This window comes from Danio rerio, chromosome 3, assembly GCF_052040795.2.
Source record: "Danio rerio strain M-AB ecotype USA chromosome 3, GRCz13ab, whole genome shotgun sequence".
Lineage (NCBI taxonomy): Eukaryota > Metazoa > Chordata > Actinopteri > Cypriniformes > Danionidae > Danio > Danio rerio.
Genome location: NC_141023.1, coordinates 19367399 through 19386069, shown reverse-complemented (window position 1 = coordinate 19386069; position 18671 = coordinate 19367399). Strand labels below are relative to the sequence as shown.

Sequence of the window (18671 nt, the reverse complement as noted above, 5' to 3'; positions counted from 1 at the left end):
AAACCATGTGATGAATCCAAACAAGATTCCCAGAGTGAAGAATGTGCAATACCGACCATAAAAGGAAGATGGCAGCATTACTTCTACAATGAATGCGAAATTCATTTGGAGCCATAAACTTGTATGTTTACCCTCATGGGTCCGTTCTGGTGATAGGAACAAATTTGTACACTGGAAAAAAAATACTGCTACCTTAATTTTTTTAGGCTGAATCAAATTGACCCTATGAGTCATTTAAATTTACAGATGGAGTCAGAATTATTAGGCCCCCTGTTAACAGAGAGACGATTTTCTCAACACATTTCTAAACAAAAGTTTTAATAACTCATTTTTAATAACTGATTTATTTTATCTTTGCCATGATTAAAGTAAATAATATTTGACTAGATATTTTTCAAGACACTTCTAAAGCTTAAAGTGACATTTAAAGTATTAACTAGGTTAATTAGGTTAACTAGGCAGGTTAGGGTAATTAGGCAAGTTATTGTATAATGATGGTTTGTTCTGTAGACTATCCAGAACAAAAAGCTTAAAGGGGCTAATCATTTGACCTTAAAATGTTCAAATTCAAAACTGCTTTTATTCTATCCGAAATAAAACAAATAAGACTTTCTCCAGAAGAAAAAAATATTATCAGACATACTGTGAAAAGTTCCTTGCTTTGTTAAACATCATTTGGGAAATATTTAAAAAATAAAAAATAAAATTCAAATTCAAAAAATAATTCAAAGCATATTATTATTATTACGTCAACTGCATATTATACTAAACTGACTTGAAACAATTTGTGCAACTTATAAATAGAAATATAACTTATAAAGAGAGCGTGATTAACTTAGTTTAAAAAGTTACAATGAACTAAAAACTTATTTTGCCATGATTAATTGATCATATAAGGTTTTACCGTGTATTTTTCAGAAATGTGCCGTTTTGGGAAATCATGAGCTTATAAAGTCAAAAGGAATTTATACTCAATTCATTCCCAATGAGAAAATATTGGTATTCTCGGAGTGTAACCATGAAACTAATACCTTATTTTGTGTGTATAGCCTACTTTATTTTATGTCAGCTTGTTTTTCCCTTTATGAATTATTATTTTAATTAAATTAATAAACAGCAGTTTGTCTTTTTTGCAAAACGATTAATAGGCCTTAACCAAGTAGTGTTCTCCATGCTTTCAATAAGATGTTCCTCAAGTATTAATGTTTTGATTAAACTTGTGAGTCATTAAAGGCAGAAAAGAAAGTCACAAAACAACGATTCCTTGAATTATGAGCATTAAATGTAAAATTGAGAAATGAGAAAACAAAATGCTTTTAATTCTTAAACACAAAAGTTCTCCAAAAATTCCAAATGTAAATAAAAAAAAGGTTGGCAGCAACAAAATATAGGCCTAGCAGTACCACATATTGTATTTTGCCTATTTGTTTTCTTGATTTTGTGGTTAAAAAGATAAATTTAAATGAATCAAAAAAGTTGCTGAAAAGGCAATTTAAATCTTCAAAGACAGACAAAGTGACTCTTGAATTTTAGATGACTTAAGCTATTCTTTAAGAAAATTTCCACTTTAAGAGATGTGCTTGCAAACTTTTCTAATTTAATATAGACTATTTTTCTCTGTATTAGATAACCTCACCTGAACTTCTTCGACTCTGCAGCACAGAATATTAAAGCCTTCCAAACTGCACCTGTTAACTTAGAAATGTTCTGGCTTTTTGGCTGGTCATAAAGCATTTAATTTGTCAGGTTAATGTAAAAAAAAAAGCACACAAAATGCACTTTTGTGTTTCTTTAGTTGCACTTGTTCATCTTGGCAGTAATTTAAATGTTGCATATTTAAAAAATAATTACACCAGCACTAAGATATAGCTCCACTTCAGCAGTACTTACAGATTTACTCATATTCTAAATATTTTATTTTTTACAGAGAGATTTGATTTGATTGCATTCAACATGTTATACAAATATTTGTCTGGCTGTTTTCTTTTTCCAGAATTATGGAATGCTAAAAAGACATTTTTGTGTACTAAAAATGTAGATTAATACATGAAGTAATGTCTAATTTACATTAAGATATTTCATTTCATATTCAAAGCTAGTTTGGTAATAGCAAGGTAATTTACCTTATTCACCAGTATTATCATGGCTCAATTTCACAAATGTTCCAACCTAGTGCTTTATATTTACTTTTTTCTTTATTTCTCTATAATTTCTCATGACCTTGGAAAACCCTGAATGAGCGATTCAGTGATGCGTTAAATCACGTCGTTAAATCAATTTCCACACACGAGCCCGAGGGGTCGTTTAATTTACACCGTGGCCAAACCACAGTAGGAGGGCGAGAGAGAACCACGTCGTGACATTAAAAATCAAAGCTGCCGAGTCAAGAGGCGGCGGCGGCTGCACAACACGCCCGCCCGGCTCATGACGCGGCAGAGGCGGTGAGTCCAAGCGCGTGGTGTCGCCGGGGGAACCGGAGACTGACAAGCGGGCAGGGGAGGGTGGACTGACTCTCTCCCTGGCACAAACCCGTCCACTCACAGTCACAGCACAGACACAGAGCCACCGTCTCTGCCGTGAATCATTCATTTGGCGGTATAAAGCATTGGTGTCGGGCGGCGGATGGTGCTTGTAAAGCCTGTGATGCTGATGATGATGGACGGACAGCACAGCCGCTGTAAGGTCGTGGTGGTCGGGGACACGCAGTGTGGAAAGACGGCGCTGCTGCATGTATTCGCCAAGGACAACTACCCTGAGGTGAACTCAGATTATTAATTGGCGTTAAATGTCTTAAGAAGAACAGAAAATAAGTTGGATGAGTGAATTGATGATGATGGTGCCTGTCAGAGTATGTTAAAGTAGGCGGCTATGGCTGTTTAGTGAACAGTAGGTTGTATTGAAAGTTGCAATTTTTAACGAGGTAAATAAATAAACTGCATGATGTCCCGTGCGTGTGTATTAAGGGACTGGTCATTCTTGAGCGCAGCATGATAAGAAAAGAAGGAGTCAGGGGTTTTGGCACTGAGGCGCTTGTGGCACGAGCTGTTAGTAACAGGGTGCAAATTAAGACGTGAAAAAACAAAAGTTTTAGCGTTTAAACGCTTCACTAGGCGTACTTATCTATACAAGTTATATAAAACAGTTGGTCATATTCAGAGATTAAGTCAAAAGCTGGCGTTGTCTTTTAATTATCGTGTGAAACATACTGTTGATTTATGTGGAAAAATAAGGGTTTTGCTTTGAAGTGGGCGATATCGATTTTCTCTTATTTTAATTCGTCAACTGATATTGGTTACTATTTAAATGGGCATGTTTTAATGTTACATGTTAAGATTATTACTTAAGGGCAAATCATATATACAGCAAAAGCTAATATGATGGCAAATTAATTAAAATGTTTGCTTAAAATAATTTATTTTATACAGAATATTTGGACAAAATATTTTTATAGATAAAATATATTTTTTTACAGTAGGCTAGTGTGATTCAAACAAACTAAAATACTCATCCTTTCCTGACAGTCCTTACAGACTAACTTCAACTTTGTACATATCTATTTAAACATGCAATGTGTTTTGTTTTGAAATATTCTCTAAGTTTATGGCTGCTTGAAAATGTGATCTTTTTGAGTTACATTTATAGGTGCGATTCCCTACTCTCAGTGATCGCAAGATGCATATATATCTTAGTATTCAATCAAGCTTTAGATTGGTGTTTAAGAAAATTAAAATGTTTAGTTTTAAGTCAATTTCACATCTAGCCTTAGAAAATGCTGTTTCTCTATACATTGAGGGTGAGATACTGCAGTAATGATGTGCCCATCTCTATAGGGGTAAAATTAAAAGCATGTGATATTTGTGTGCTCAGAGAGTCTCTTATAAATTGTATGACAATGTTCAACACAATGTCTAAATGATGTGAAAAAAATGTTCAGCTTGTAGACTGCAGTTCACTTAATGGCCCCTGGCATCTTTCTCATCTCAATTCTATATATATCAACAATTCGTTCTAAGTTTGCAAAGTTTTTAAGCAACTGTTATATTTAAAAAAAAGAAAAACAAATAGGTGACTGAGTTGTAAGCAGTGCACAACAGGACAAAAATCATGCCAGTAAACGTAACAGTAGTCTGCACAAAGTTGGTACATTGATTAAACATAAACATCGTCATAATTTACAGGTTTATTATTTATACCTCCCTAATAGATGGCATAAAAAGGTTGTAAATAGTTAAAAAGAAAGTTGAAATAGTTGTTCTGTCATGATTTAACATTAATTTAACTTTTTATTGTAGAATTATGTGCCTACGGTGTTTGAGAACTACACAGCGAGTTTTGAGATCGACAAGCACCGCATTGAGCTGAACATGTGGGACACATCAGGTATGGCATCAATACAGTCATGCTATCACATCACATTTCTGCAGGCAGTTTGATTATATGTTTAGAATGTGAAATTGGACAAATTTTTAGATATTAAAAAGTTTTCTATCTAGAATCCTAGATTATATTGCTTTGTTTTCAACAGCTTGTAACGTACAATGGGTTAACAGGTAAACAATATTCATAAACTGACATTTCACTATGAGCGTAATAACATGCGCGCCAATATGCTGGCAATTCACAAATATCAGCTTACTGAAATAACCCGGTTGTCCTGGTCTGCATGCAAACCAATAGCCTGGCACTGCAAGCAAACAGCATTTTAGACTTTTATTTTCCCATGTTTATTTCCCAGTAGTGACATCAAGTGAATAATTTGCAAACTTGACTGAGTACTGTATTTGTTTTGTTAAATAAATCATTGGAAACCAAAGAACAGTACTGCAACGTCAGTGGGTATGGCTCTAATATATTATCCTTTCAAGAGTTCACACTTAGCTGATGATTTACAAAGCTTATTTGGCATGCTGTCCCGGGAGAGAGCCCCGAGCTCAAGGGCTCCTCGAGCCCGGGGCTTCCTCCCGTTGGCAGAGCAAGAAGGGAGCCTGAGCTCGGTGGATCTCAGAACTCCCCTGCCGCTGTAGCTAAGGGAACGTAAGGAATTAGACCAGCTTGATTGTTAAGTATGTTGAATGTCTTTGGATGGTGGGAGGAAACCGGAGAGCCCGGGGAAAACCCACGCGGACACGGGAAGGACATACAAACTCCCCACAGAAACACTCACCGGTCCTATCGAACTAGGACCGGCAGTATTCTTGCTGTGTGGTTCACAGTGCTAACCACTGGACCGCCGTGCCGCCCAATTACAGGTAAAGGAGGAGAATAGGGGAGGAGGGGGGTTTCTTCCAAACGAAGATAAAGTGAACTGGAAACTTAGACTATTTATGGTGCCTTAGGGCTCGTATGATTGGAAGATTAGTGATTAGCAAATGCGAGACTGGACGTGATAAATCATAAGCACGTGATCCTCTCGAAATTAGTTTATGAATAAACTTCACTTCAAGAGTTCACACTTAGCTGATGATTTACAAAGCTTATTTGGCATGCTGTCCCGGGAGAGAGCCCCGAGCTCAAGGGCTCCTCGAGCCCGGGGCTTCCTCCCGTTGGCAGAGCAAGAAGGGAGCCTGAGCTCGGTGGATCTCAGAACTCCCCAAAATGCAGAATTAATCGCTCGGGACAGCAGCCGCGTATTCGAAGAAAAAACCCCCCAAAAGGCAGGAAATTTAGAGCTATATCCGGCTGCTGGATATAGTAGAAGAAAAGAGGTTAAATGCATGGGCATTAATTAGATAGGATTAATAAGGGTGAAAAGAGGATTCTAATAACTCTTGCTGGAGTTAGAGTTTGAAGGAACCCCTGCGGGGGTCATGGTTTTCGGGGTTAAGAAGAAGGGGAGAATAGGTGGTTTGAAGCAGTGAAAGAGAACTTTGAGAGAATCTTGTAGGAGTTGGAGCTCTAAGTGACCCCTGCGGGGGCCAGAGTAGAGTGAAGGTATGGAGCAGAGAGTGGAGGAGAGTAGCTCTTACGAAAGATGGAGCTTTGTGAGAGTTTGAGTTTAGAGCGGCCTCTGCGGAGGTTAGAGCTTGAGGGTAGGGTGTAGATAGGAGTGACCTCTGCGGAGGTTAGAGCTTGAGGGTAGGGAGTAGATAGGAGCGACCTCTGCGGAGGTTTGAGCTTGAAGGTAGGGTGTAGATAGGAGCGACCTCTGCGGAGGTTTGAGCTTGAAGGTAGGGTGTAGATAGGAGCGACCTCTGCGGAGGTTTGAGCTTGAAGGTAGGGTGTAGATAGGAGCGACCTCTGCGGAGGTTTGAGCTTGAAGGTAGGGTATAGATAGGAGTGACCTCTGCGGAGGTTTGAGCTTGAAGATAGGAGCGACCTCTGCGGAGGTTTGAGCTTGAAGGTAGGGTGTAGATAGGAGCGACCTCTGCGGAGGTTTGAGTTTGAAGGTAGGGTATAGATAGGAGTGACCTCTGCGGAGGTTTGAGCTTGAGGATAGGGTGTAGATAGGAGTGACCTCTGCGGAGGTTAGAGCTTGAGGGTAGGGAGTAGATAGGAGCGACCTCTGCGGAGGTTTGAGCTTGAAAGTAGGGTGTAGATAGGAGTGACCTCTGCGGAGGTTTGAGCTTGAGGATAGGGTGTAGATAGGAGTGACCTCTGCGGAGGTTAGAGCTTGAGGGTAGGGTGTAGATAGGAGCGACCTCTGCGGAGGTTTGAGCTTGAAGGTAGGGTGTAGATAGGAGCGACCTCTGCGGAGGTTTGAGCTTGAAGGTAGGGTATAGATAGGAGTGACCTCTGCGGAGGTTTGAGCTTGAAGGTAGGGTGTAGATAGGAGCGACCTCTGCGGAGGTTTGAGTTTGAAGGTAGGGTATAGATAGGAGTGACCTCTGCGGAGGTTTGAGCTTGAGGATAGGGTGTAGATAGGAGTGACCTCTGCGGAGGTTAGAGCTTGAGGGTAGGGAGTAGATAGGAGCGACCTCTGCGGAGGTTTGAGCTTGAAAGTAGGGTGTAGATAGGAGTGACCTCTGCGGAGGTTTGAGCTTGAGGATAGGGTGTAGATAGGAGTGACCTCTGCGGAGGTTAGAGCTTGAGGGTAGGGTGTAGATAGGAGCGACCTCTGCGGAGGTTTGGGCTTGAAGGTAGGATGTAGATAGGAGTGACCTCTGCGGAGGTTTGAGCTTGAGGGTAGGGTGTAGATAGGAGCGACCTCTGCGGAGGTTTGAGCTTGAAGGTAGGGTGTAGATAGGAGTGACCTCTGCGGAGGTTTGAGCTTGAGGGTAGGGTGTAGATAGGAGTAACCTCTGCGGAGGTTTGAGCTTGAGGGAAGGGTGTAGATAGGAGTGACCTCTGCGGAGGTTAGAGCTTGAGGGTAGGGTGTAGATAGGAAAACATAGATATCTGTGAGTGGAAGAGAGGATTTGTATAACTCTTGCGAGAGTTGGAGCTCGGAGCGACCTCGTGGAAGTCCGAGTTTGAATAACAAATTGAGGTTGCTGGAATGCTAACTGTAATGGCCATTAGGGGCGTCCTTGGCAAAACCTGTAGGGGTGCCATTGTTGGACGATTAGGCTTCTGCTGAGTTTGGTTAGGATGACTCTAGCGAGAATTGAGGCTCTATTAGGTACCTTTGTGAGTTGGAGCCTTGTGGGAAGTTGCTTGGGGGTTGGTTAGAGCCTTTTGTGCTTCTTTGAGGTGGTATTTACTGAGGCGTATGTAAGATTTAAAAGCTTCAGAAGACCAGCGACCAAGGGTCTGGATCTGATTGTGTGAGAGCCCGTTAGAGGCTGCTGTAGTGGCTGCGCCAATCCTGAATGAGTGGCTGGAAAAAGGCTCTGGGGAAAAACCTGATAGGCGAAGAATTTCTTTAATGTGTTTTTGGAACCAGAATCGAGAAACTGGACGGTTAGCGTCGTCAGTAAAAAGCGGGGCCATAGGGTTAGCTTCTTGAGATTTTCTTAGATTAAGATAGGCTAGGAGGGTTTGGAATGGGCGAGTAGGAGAAGGTATGTCGAAAATGAGGATAGAGTGTCCTTTCTGGGTTTGATCTGTTTTGCTTTGTTTGATAAGGAAAGAGATGGTTTCCTTATCTTGCAAAGCTAGATCTGAGATAGTGGGGTGGAGTAGAGGGTTAAATTTAGATGTAACTGTTAATTCGGAACATCTAAGAAACCCGAAAAATGCTAGATTAAACATAGCATCTAAGGTGCGGGCTGTATGGGAGGAAATATACCCTTTGCGAAGGGTGTAGATGCATGAGGTAAGGATTTTGAGTGTGATGGGTTGTCTGGCATCAGGGCTGGTGGGGTGGTTTTTCTGAATACCCTTGATAAGAAGGGAGGTTTGCGAATTTGTGATGGCGTCGGAAGGAGACCCATGGATTAATTTGTGAAAGAACTGGATCCCGCTAAGGTAGCTCTTTATTGAACTGGCTTGTAGATGATTTGCGGTGTGAAGGTGGGATATAAAGGAAGTGATAGAGAGGAGAGAAAAATCAGGAAAAGGAAGTTGGTGTATAATATGGAATTGTTTGAACGAATTCCATGCTGTGAGGTATGCATTGAGGGTTCTAGGAGCTATTGCTTGCAGGATGAGAGATAGAGAAGTTTGGTGAAGATTATGAAGTGGGTGGTTTATGGCAATATCGTTTCTGAATACGGAGGTACAGGCGTTGGGTGAGGGTCTGCTTCCGGGGCCAGTTGCCAGAATTTCTGTAGAGAGAAGCGAGAGAGAGAGTCAGCAATTTGGTTTTTGCAACCAGGTACATGTTCAGCAATCAAGATAAATTGTTTTTTAGCAGAAATCCAGATAAGGCGTCTTAAAAATGGCATAAGTGCTTGGGAGTGGGAGCGCCTTTTGTTGATGCAATGCACTGTGGCTTCGTTATCGCAGTGAATGAGAATGCTAAAAGTAGACCATTCGTCCCCCCACAAGATGGCTGCTGCGACAATGGGGTAGAGTTCGAATAGGGCTGAAGAACATTGGTCTTTTGGAATGGAATTGAATTGGGGTGGCCATGTTGAGGCAAACCAGTGTCCTTTGTAGTAGCCGCCGAAACCAATAGAGGGGGCAGCATCTGTGTATAGGTTAATGTCGATGGGGGAAGTTGTTAAGTCGCTATAGAAAAAGGAACAGCCGTTCCATTGCTTAAGGAAAGAGATCCATAAGCAGAGTTCGTCGCGACTTGGTTTAGAGAGAATAATTATTTCTTCTAAACCTTGAACTGTGGTGGATAGTTGAAGGAGGTGTGAAATAAAGGGGCGGCCCTGTGGAATGATGCGCATAGCGAAATTTAGATGGCCAAGAATTGATAGGAGTTCTCGTTTTGTGCACATCTGTTTTTCGAGGAAGATTTGGGATAGAGAAATGATCCGATCGATCTTCTCTTTGGGAAGGGATGCTTGAAATTTGTGCGAGTCTAGATTAATGCCCAGAAATTCGATTGAAGTACTGGGACCTGAAGTTTTTTCCTCTGCTAGAGGAATTCCGAGATCAGCGAAAACTTGTTGGGTGATCGCTAGGTGTTTGGCTGGAGGAGATGACGGGGGAGAAATAATGAGAAAATCGTCTAGAAGGTGGATGAGGTATGGAATTCCGTAATTATTGGATAGAATCCAGCATAATGCTTCTGACATCATGTCAAATATTTTTGGGCTGCTTTTGCATCCGAAGGTTAGTCGGACTGCAAAATAGAATTGGTTGCGCCAATAAATGCCAAAAAGGTGCCAGAAGTCTGGGTGGATTGGCATGATTTTAAAGGCAGAAGAGATGTCTACTTTGGCTAGCCAGGCGTTGTGGCCGGCTATTTTAATGAGAGAGATTGCTTGATCAATGTCGTGATAGTTGAGCGTATATTCTTCTAGTGGAATCGTGCTGTTAATGCTAGGGAAAGAGGAATTGTGTGGGGACGAAAGGTCGACTATGAGGCGTTTTTTGCCGGAAAATTTTCGTGTTGCGACACCAATAGGGCTAATGCGTGAAATATTGAATGGAGGAGCCTTAAAAGGTCCGATCATAAATTTGTTGTCGATTTCTTTTTTAATAAGATAATCGACTGTTTCGGGTTCGGAGGTCGCTGACTGCAGGTTGGGACAGATTAAATTAAGAGAAGGGAGAGCTGCAACACCTGGGTGGAATCCGTGGGTTAGACCTGCAATGAGAAAATCAGAAAAGTTAGTGTCAGGGTGAGACTTTAGTTCCCGAGCAAGGTTAGAAATATTCACAGGAGTCGACAAATAATTTTTTGATTTTTTATTATTAGCTCTTAGGATTTGGCAGATTATCTTAGCGTGGGCGCCGCCGCAGTAGGAGCACAGGTGAAGGTATCGGCATGGCATTCTATGACATCTACCCAAGTTGAAGTTTTGGCAGATGTCGCGGCTAGGAAGAGAGGGTTTATTAGGGATAGAAAAAATAGAAGGAATGTTACGATTGGAAGGGTTAGGAACGTAGCTGGTAGATTTAGAAGGAGGTTGAGTTGGATCAGGAAGAGGGTTAACTAAAGGACAGGAGGTAGTGGGGTGCAGACAGGAGCGACAGACAGCACAGGTTAGATTGCGGCAACCCAAAAATACCCTGTTGTGGAGCTCAGTGTCCAAAGCCCCCCAGTAGGGGCACTGATTCCACTGGGTAACGCGCAGAGCGCATTTAGCGGAGAATAGCTTGTGGTAAGTGAAAAAGTGGGTGCCCCCATAGGATAACGCGAGCTCGGCAATAATTGCCATGTAATCGTTAAGCTCGCGTCTCCTATGGGGATATACTGAACAAATTGTGTCGGTGAATCTTGAAAAGGCTATGCAAAATTCGGCTAAGGTTAGGGTGCGGGACTGATTATTAACTGAAGATTTGAGGGATACTGAAAATTCGCCGCAATCAACCTGGCGTTCTGCCGCAGGGGGTGCTATAGGTGAGAGGAGTGAAATGAGGTCAATATCCGCACCTGAGAGGATTAGGTTGCGGGCTGAATTAGAGATGGGTGGAGGTTCCATAGCTAGAGCGTTATTCGGCGGTGGGAGGGGCGTGGCAGATGACAGAGTGAAAGGGGGGCGTGTAGAAGAAACTTGATTAGGAATAGAAAAGGAGCAGGTAGGGTTAGAGTTAGAGTGAGCGAGGGGAAGTGAAGAAGAAAAAGATGGAATATTGATTGGAGGATTTTGAGATGCAAAAGGCAGGTTTTGGGAGGGAGGGGGGGGAGCGGAAGAGGAGGGGGGGGGGAAAGAAGAGGATTGATTTGGAGGAAGAGCAGGGGGAGCAGAAATAGCAGGATGAAACTGAGCATTGGAGGTAGAAGGGAGATGAGGGCTAATGAGAGAGCTAGAGGGGGCGGGGGGCCAGGAGAAGGGGGTAGAAAGAGTTAGAGGGAGAGGGAGAGAGGCTGGGTTCTCTTGAATGGAGTCCTGCTGTGGGAGAATGAGTGACGTCATCGGAGGCGGCTGGGTTTCCTGGTGTTGCGATCTTGCGTGGGAGTGGCTTGCTGTGTGTTTTTGTTTTGACTTCTTCTTTCCTGGTTGTGAACGGGAGGCTTGCGGGTATGGAGTGAATCGAATCGGATTTTCCTGAGCGGCTGATCTTGGAGGAGGACTTGCAGAGGGAAGGGAGTCCGATGTTGCGTTTTTGTAAAGTTTAAGGAGTTCCGGTTTTTTGAGATTTTTGGGAGCGTTGATTCCGAGGATGGCGAGCTTGTTCCTGATTTCTGATACGGTGATTCTACTTGGATGGATGACTGAGGAGGTTGCGGAGATATAAGATGAGGTAGGTGAAGAGATTTGTTGCCTTGGAGTGGATTGCGTTGGTGATAAGTTTTGACGGGACCTAGTAGCGGTGGAGCGTGTCATGCGTCGGCCTCTTGTGACGGCCTCGGGTTCGGGTTGAGAGCCAGGCGGAGCGGGGAGAGGTTGGTTTTCGGAGGGAGAGTTGAGAAGGTCTGGCTGGTTGTTAGCTTGCTCGTTGATGTTCTCGTTGTTCATGATGGCTTGTTTTGTTGGAGATATTGATTGTTGGAGGGAATAGAAGATAGCGGTAGCAGTTGCGGATGATAATGATGTTGATGATGATGAATAAATGCTGGATCTGTTTGTAGAAGTTGCTGTTTTGGAGATGAGCGGCTATAATTGGATAGCTGGAGCACAGTCTGAGGCTGAGCGGTCTTCCAAACGAAGATAAAGTGAACTGGAAACTTAGACTATTTATGGTGCCTTAGGGCTCGTATGATTGGAAGATTAGTGATTAGCAAATGCGAGACTGGACGTGATAAATCATAAGCACGTGATCCTCTCGAAATTAGTTTATGAATAAACTTCACTTATTAGCATTTTGATTGAAGCACTTTGTACTTCTGCTTAACAATATGAGAACACAATTCATTTTTTGTTTTAGTTCATGTTATATTTCCTCATCCCCAACTGCAAAGCATTTGCTTTGTGTGAACATTAAATCCACATTAAGGATGTTTTGGTATCACACTTCAATCAAGTTTAATAAACGAACAGAAAGAAGTTCAAGGTGTAAATTGGCGTAAGACGCAAAAGTCTTTTTGTCATGACCAGTTAACACCTAAGCTGTTTATGACCTAACTCTAAATTAAATCAGGTTTAGAATGTGCATGTAACTCTTAGGTCAATGTAAGGTGGTGGAGAGAGCTGAAATATGTTGCAAGTTAAAGGGGAACTATTATTACAACTCTGAAGTCCCTAGAGTCTCTATGTGAAGTTTCAGCTCAAAAAAACGGTACAAATGTTTTAGAAATCGTTGAAACTGCCTCTTTTAGGCTTTGATCCTTTAAATTCAAATAAGATTGTGCTCTTTTTAAAGAGCAGATTAAGTCAGCATAGTGGCAGATTCAAAACAAGACTACATTCATAGACTGTAAAAGATATAGACGTAGTATCCATGACGTCTCTCATAAGTTTCTTAAGAGCGCAAATGAAGCTACATGTGGGCGTGACCAACCATCACCATTTTGTCCAAGCGTCATCGCACCGACCGTTGGTAACCAAACATGGGCAAAAAAGTGGAGCATGAGCTGAGCTACAGATGCCTGCTAGCATTTTGCCTAGATACTTGTTGTTGTTTTTTTGTGGGAGAAACGTTTGATACTTCATTACCTGCAACTCATTTGTGTTCTGAATACTTGTGCTTGATTGTATACTATATCAATAAATTCTCTTTGGTCTTTTAAAAACACCGTTGTAATACATTGAGCCAAGAAGCATTGTTCTTATAACGTTTTTTTATAGGAGGAAAACTTTCAAATACTTCCACTATAATCTGTGTTAGTAAATGCAAGGCTATTTATGAAATCCAGGCATAACACTTTACGAAAACTTTTCAGATGACTGTTCTAGAATTTTCAAGAATTTTACTCTGGGAAATGGAGACAACTTAAATGTTTTGTGATCACAAAAAAACACACTTTGTACAAGGCTGTAAACATGTAAACATCAGTGGTAAAAATGGCCAATTTAACATAGCAGTCAGTGAACATCTTGAGTTCCAGGAGCCAGCCACCAAAGGCCAGTCGATGAATTGCAGTTTCAGTTACTTCCGTATTGGCTTCACGTGGAAGAGTGTGATTTTGCCACTTGACTACTTCCTATGCTAATGATAGAGAGAGATAGTCATTAATTGGCGGGACTTTTTCTGATGACTTTTACTAAGGGAGATTGCCAGTGCAAGTGTTTCTGTCTTTATGAAGTGTGATTATTAAAACAAAATTTATCGATTTTTTTTACAGTTTTAAGCAGGTTATATTCACAGTCTGTAGCCACACAACTGTGTTTAAACCCCTTACAAAAGTAATTTTTGCATAATAGGTCCTCTTTAAGAAAGCACGTGCAAAAAAAAATGCAAACATATAAATCAGTTTGACAACACATAGGCATGCAAATAGCAGAGACTGCAATGCAAATGTGTCAGGGGACCCCAAAAACCTGTTTAGAGTTTAACAGTTCATTTTAGATTAGGTGGCCCTATCACCAATAAGACTTAATAAGACACAAGATGTGTATGGTGTGATTTGTTGCTATTTTCAGACCAGTGCAACCCTAATTTTCATGTTTTGTGCCACGCTGTTTAAATAGCAAATCCATTTGGGCCACATTGTGGACTCGCGTGTGCCGGTCTGAAAAGGAGATGTGTTAATGCGCATTTTACGTTCATTTACGACAATCTGCATTTGTATAATGTTATTATTATTAGCAGTATTATTTATTATATGCATATTTATGTTTTAATACATTTATTTGTTTGCTGGGAATTAGAACTGAATTTAGAAATAGTTTTGAAACAAATATTTGTGCTTAACAAACTAAATTAAATATGTAGGCTAATGCAGTGGTCCACAACCACCGGGCTGCGGACCGGTACCGGTCCATGGAACAATTGGTACCGGTTCACATAAGAAATCATAAATTATTTCTGTAGAAAATATTCCCCCCGCGACTTGGTTTCTTCCACTCACCCCGCCATCTCACGTTAAATGGACTATGCCAAAATCCACCACGGAGCGGGAAGAACGATCGCTACAATATCTCAGTGGTGGTTGTTGATAGTTTAAAGTTATAAAACAGGTATTATAGAGTCCAAGTCAGCAGAGCATTTAAGGACTGCATATATGTGTGCGTGCATCGCTAAGTAAGTACCTGAAATCATTGCAATTTATCTACATAGAGTTTCACATAATCATACTCATTAGGGCTGTAACATGCCAATGCATACATTTAATTCGGCTGTACGTTTGTATTATTGTTAATATGTTTGTCAGTTGAGATGTTTGACACAGATGTTATGTATTTGATGCAAATAAACCTTGTTTGAAACATAATCAGACCGTGATAGTGCAACTAGTGCATGCGCACTGAGTTGTTCATGATTAACCTGGATGTACGAGCGCAGCAGCTGTGTTCACGTGAAGACACTTACCATTGTGTGACGCAGCTGACTCTATGGGAAATGAGAATCTGATTGGTTTAATGCACGTTATACTCAAAACACACCCAAAACTCATTAAGAGAATAAGCACAACCCTGTTAGACCATGCGCCGGGGCGCAAACCGTATTTTTTCATCCTTAAAATAGCGAAAGTTAATTCGGACACACCCTTAATGCTTTTGTGCTATGCGCTTTACACTGCGTGCCTAGATTGCTTAAACAGGGCCCTAAAAGATCTAAAAATATACAAGCAATAAGGAAGCGTTGACCAGGACATTAAAATAACCTAAAACTCACCTGTCAGATCTCAGACAACACCACTGTCACTAAACAAAAAGCAGTCGGATTTATCACTTTGTAGGGTCCCTCAACATATTTCCCTTGTGGTCTGAATTATTTGTAGTGTATTTCTGTATTTCATGTGTTGTGAAAGTTAGTGTGCGCACGTGGTGTCCAATTGAGGAGGATGTTTGAGCTCTCCTGGCCATCATATTAACGTCTTTATCTGCATATTTAGCAGAGTCACTGATTAGAGGAATGTAGCATGTGACTTGTCTACACAAAGGCTATAGTGTTGCACATCTTCATATATTATACATGGCCGACTTGTAATCTTATGCCAGCCTCATCTATGCACGGACATGGTTCATTTCTATGCCTGCTGACTGCTGTCCGCTCACACGGCCTGAATGACCTCTCATGTTTTTCTACAAGCGAGTCTGAATACGCCTCTTGAGGTCTCTGGAGCGACTAACAAGAGTGTTTCAGCAACATTTTCTCGAATAAGTGATGTCTGAACTACAAAGCGAGTCGGCCAGCAGATCTCTTTGATTTAACAATACACAATGGACCAAAACAGACTTTATGAATACAGAGCAGGATATGATCTACTTATATTGCTTTTGATATCTGCGAATGAGATTTGTAATATGGACGTTCTTGTGTGGATTCTAGCAAACGAAAAAAAGTGGTTATCCAGAACTGCAGCAATATGTTCATGGCTGTGCATGTGTGTGTTTGGACTGTGCTGTCAGTGTGGATTTTAGTGCACATTTGCACTGCTGACACACACTCGTCCTGACACACACTTCAGGGGTTTTTCTCTGCAAGTGCGTCCCATAAATCCCCCGCTCGGAGCCTCTGCATGTTTCCCCACCCTGCTATAAAAGTCCTTTATGGGAATTTCTTTTCTTGTCATCTCCATTTTTAAGTTCCTATGGGAATGTTTTCCTGCCGCTGTTGTTGGTCTGCAGGGTTGTGTTGGGCCAGACTGTAACCCTGTCGAGAGTAAATCTTCACTTTACTGTAAGTGCTCTCATACCGCAGTCTGGGAGTCTGCATTTTAGTGTGGACTCAGTGATAGTGAAGCTTGGCTTGTTGTGAACTTTATCGCTCTTTAAAACTGTTGTCGGTAATCTCTCCTGACAGCAGCCAGGCACACAGCAGTTTTTTGTAAATATATATATTTTTTGCGTTTCAACCGTAACATGGATTTATTGTGAACTGATCACAAGTGCTACATCAAGACTCATTACCATTTCCACCTGGTAGGCATTTTCAGTGATGGCAGAAGCACTCAATGGGATGGCAGAAGCACTCAATGGGATGGATATACACTACTGCATGGACAAACTCCTGCAAAAAAGTGATTAGTTTGCTTTACTTAAAAGTGCAGTTTGTAGCAATTATACTTAAAGGTCCAGTATGTTCCTTTGACACACAGTGGTTAGTAGATATCACATTTCTGGATTAAAACAAACGCAAGCGCAAGTTGCCAGATAGAGAGTAGAAAGTCTGATGATCAAGCCTAAAGGCTGCTTTACTGCAAGTCATGTTTGTAATAAAATCAACAGCATGTGATTTAGGGAATATTTTCTTTTTGTTCTAACCAACACCTTGAATTGATATAAACGGCTTCTATTTCTTGCTGCTGAGCAACAGAAAACTGAAAATAATCACCTCAGGTACACCTCATGTGCTTTATTCAGTGTTAAATGCTAATAACGTGAGTTTGAATGCCATTTTACATGACATTTATTGCCATATGCTGAAATTAGCAGCAGTTTACCTTAGACCTTGAAAATAAAATAAACCATTTGAAATTGAACTTTAAAACTGTAACTCAGCGGAAACTAACACATATCAGTGATTCAACATGTAGTTTTAATAATGTTAATGATGTTTAATATGAAATAATTAGGTTATAAACTTTACCAATTTGTTAAAGTGCAGTGAGTGCGCTATTTTGTGCTTCTGAATGGCTGTATTTAAATTTCTGTTGTGTTTTGTCTGGTGCAAACAGCAAAATTGCTTAATGCTTGCCAATTGCATCTTGCCACGTAACATGTTGTTAGGACAAGGCATTACAATCTTACCTGCTCACCTAATGCTTACGCTTCTAATATTTATATTATTTGCTAATTAATGACCTCATGTGGAATTCTGAATCTGCGTCTCATTTCGGAGTCTGCTACTGTCCACTGGAGGTTGCATTTTAGTCACGGACGCATGCTTCCAGAGCCTTTCTGAATGAATGAATCAAATACACGGTTTTCCACCAATATTTGCCCACATACATTGATGTAGCCTTAATGACTGAAATTAAATATGCTGTGTTTTCCGCCGAGGCAACCCGTGGTACTGAAATAAAGTTGGCTAAACTGGCATTGGGCGGGTTAAAAGAACCAAAACAAAGACAGACGTTCCAGCACGGAAAGCATATTTTCAAAGCAGAATATCTGACTTCAGCATTGTTCATTCATTTATTTATTTTCAACAGCTTATCCCTGGCAGGGTCACGGGGGCAGTAGTCTTAGGATAGAACCCCAGACTTGCCTCTCCCCAGACACTTCCTCCAGTTCCTCTGGATGGATCCTGATGCGTTCCCAGGCTAGCCAAGAGACATCAGACTTGCCTCTCCCCAGACACTTCCTCTGGATGGATCCTGATGCGTTCCCAGGCTAGCCAAGAGACATAGTCCCTCCAGCATGTTCTGGGTCTTCCCCGAGGCCTCCTTCCGCTGGGACATGCCTGGAACACATCCCTTGGTAGGTGTCCAGGAGGCATCTGAAACAGATGCCCGAGCCACAGTCGCTGGCTTCTCGTGATGTGTAGGAGCAGTAGCTCTACTCTGAGCTTCTGCCAGTTGACAGAGCTCCTCACCCTATCTATAAGGGTGCGCCCTGCCACCCTGCGAAGGAAACTCATTTCGGCCACTTGTATCCGAAATCTTGTCCTTTCGCTCATGACCCAAAGGTCATGACCATATATAGGTGAGAGTAGGAACGTAGATTGACCGGTAAATCGAAAGCTTTAACTCTTGGCTCAGCTCCTTCTTTACCACAATGGACCGATACACAGACTGCATTGCTGCTGCCACTGCACCGATCCATCTGACAATCTCAAGTTCTGTCCTTTCCTCACTCATGAACAAAACCCAAAGGTACTTGAACTCCTCCACCTGGGGTATGGACTGTCCTTCTACCTGGAGATGGCAAACCACTTTTTTCCGATGGAGCACCATGGCTTCGGACTTGGAGGTGCTGATTCTCATCCCAGCCGCGTCACACTCGGCAGCAAACCGGTAAGGCGCCTGTTATGGCATAGTCGGAGCCCTACCCTAAAGCCAGGCCTGGGGTTGGGGCTCGTATGCGTATGCATCTGGAGGCCAGGTTTTTTCCCATGAAACCTGGCTGGGCTTAGCCCAAAGAAGCGATGTGGGACCATCCTCCTGCAGGCCCACCATCTGCAGGGGGAGCAATAAGACGCTGGTGCATTGTGGAACAGGTGGTGGTCAGAGGTTTGGACCA

At 41.8% G+C, this 18671-nt stretch overlaps 2 protein-coding genes across 4 annotated transcripts in view; one reads left to right on the top strand and one right to left on the bottom strand.

Annotated features, from left to right (window-relative positions):
• Nucleotides 1-2391: 2391 nt before the first annotated feature.
• rnd2 (Rho family GTPase 2) overlaps nucleotides 2392-18671 on the top strand; it is a 49228-nt gene continuing 32948 nt past the window's right edge. For 2 of the 3 annotated variants that reach the window (XR_015480042.1, XM_087243329.1), the window contains exons 1-2: nucleotides 2476-2757; nucleotides 4293-4380. Coding sequence is in view for 2 of the 3 variants with exons in the window: in XM_087243329.1 (XP_087099455.1) it covers nucleotides 2623-2757; nucleotides 4293-4380 (223 nt within the window). In the remaining variant the exon portion in view is untranslated. Of the gene's footprint in view, nucleotides 2758-4292; nucleotides 4381-18671 lie in introns of all 3 variants that reach the window. The other variant, NM_001045364.2, reaches the window with a different exon arrangement.
• LOC147845591 (uncharacterized) lies at nucleotides 4859-12094 on the bottom strand. Its single transcript, XM_087244209.1, has 3 exons — nucleotides 10061-12094; nucleotides 6547-8645; nucleotides 4859-6454 (listed from the first exon to the last, which is right to left on the bottom strand). Exons 1-2 carry the CDS (start codon nucleotides 11898-11900, stop codon nucleotides 7555-7557), a joined length of 2931 nt encoding a protein of 976 aa, XP_087100335.1. The 5' UTR covers nucleotides 11901-12094; the 3' UTR covers nucleotides 4859-6454; nucleotides 6547-7554.

Excerpts from the sequence above, each read along its gene's own strand:
- LOC147845591 (XM_087244209.1), bottom strand. The coding sequence starts at position 11,900 with ATGAACAACGAGAACATCAACGAGCAAGCTAACAACCAGCCAGACCTT. Across the intron at positions 8,646-10,060 it reads AACCCACGGATTCCACCCAG|AAATTCTGGCAACTGGCCCC; the intron begins GTGTTGCAGCTC and ends TTCTCTCTACAG.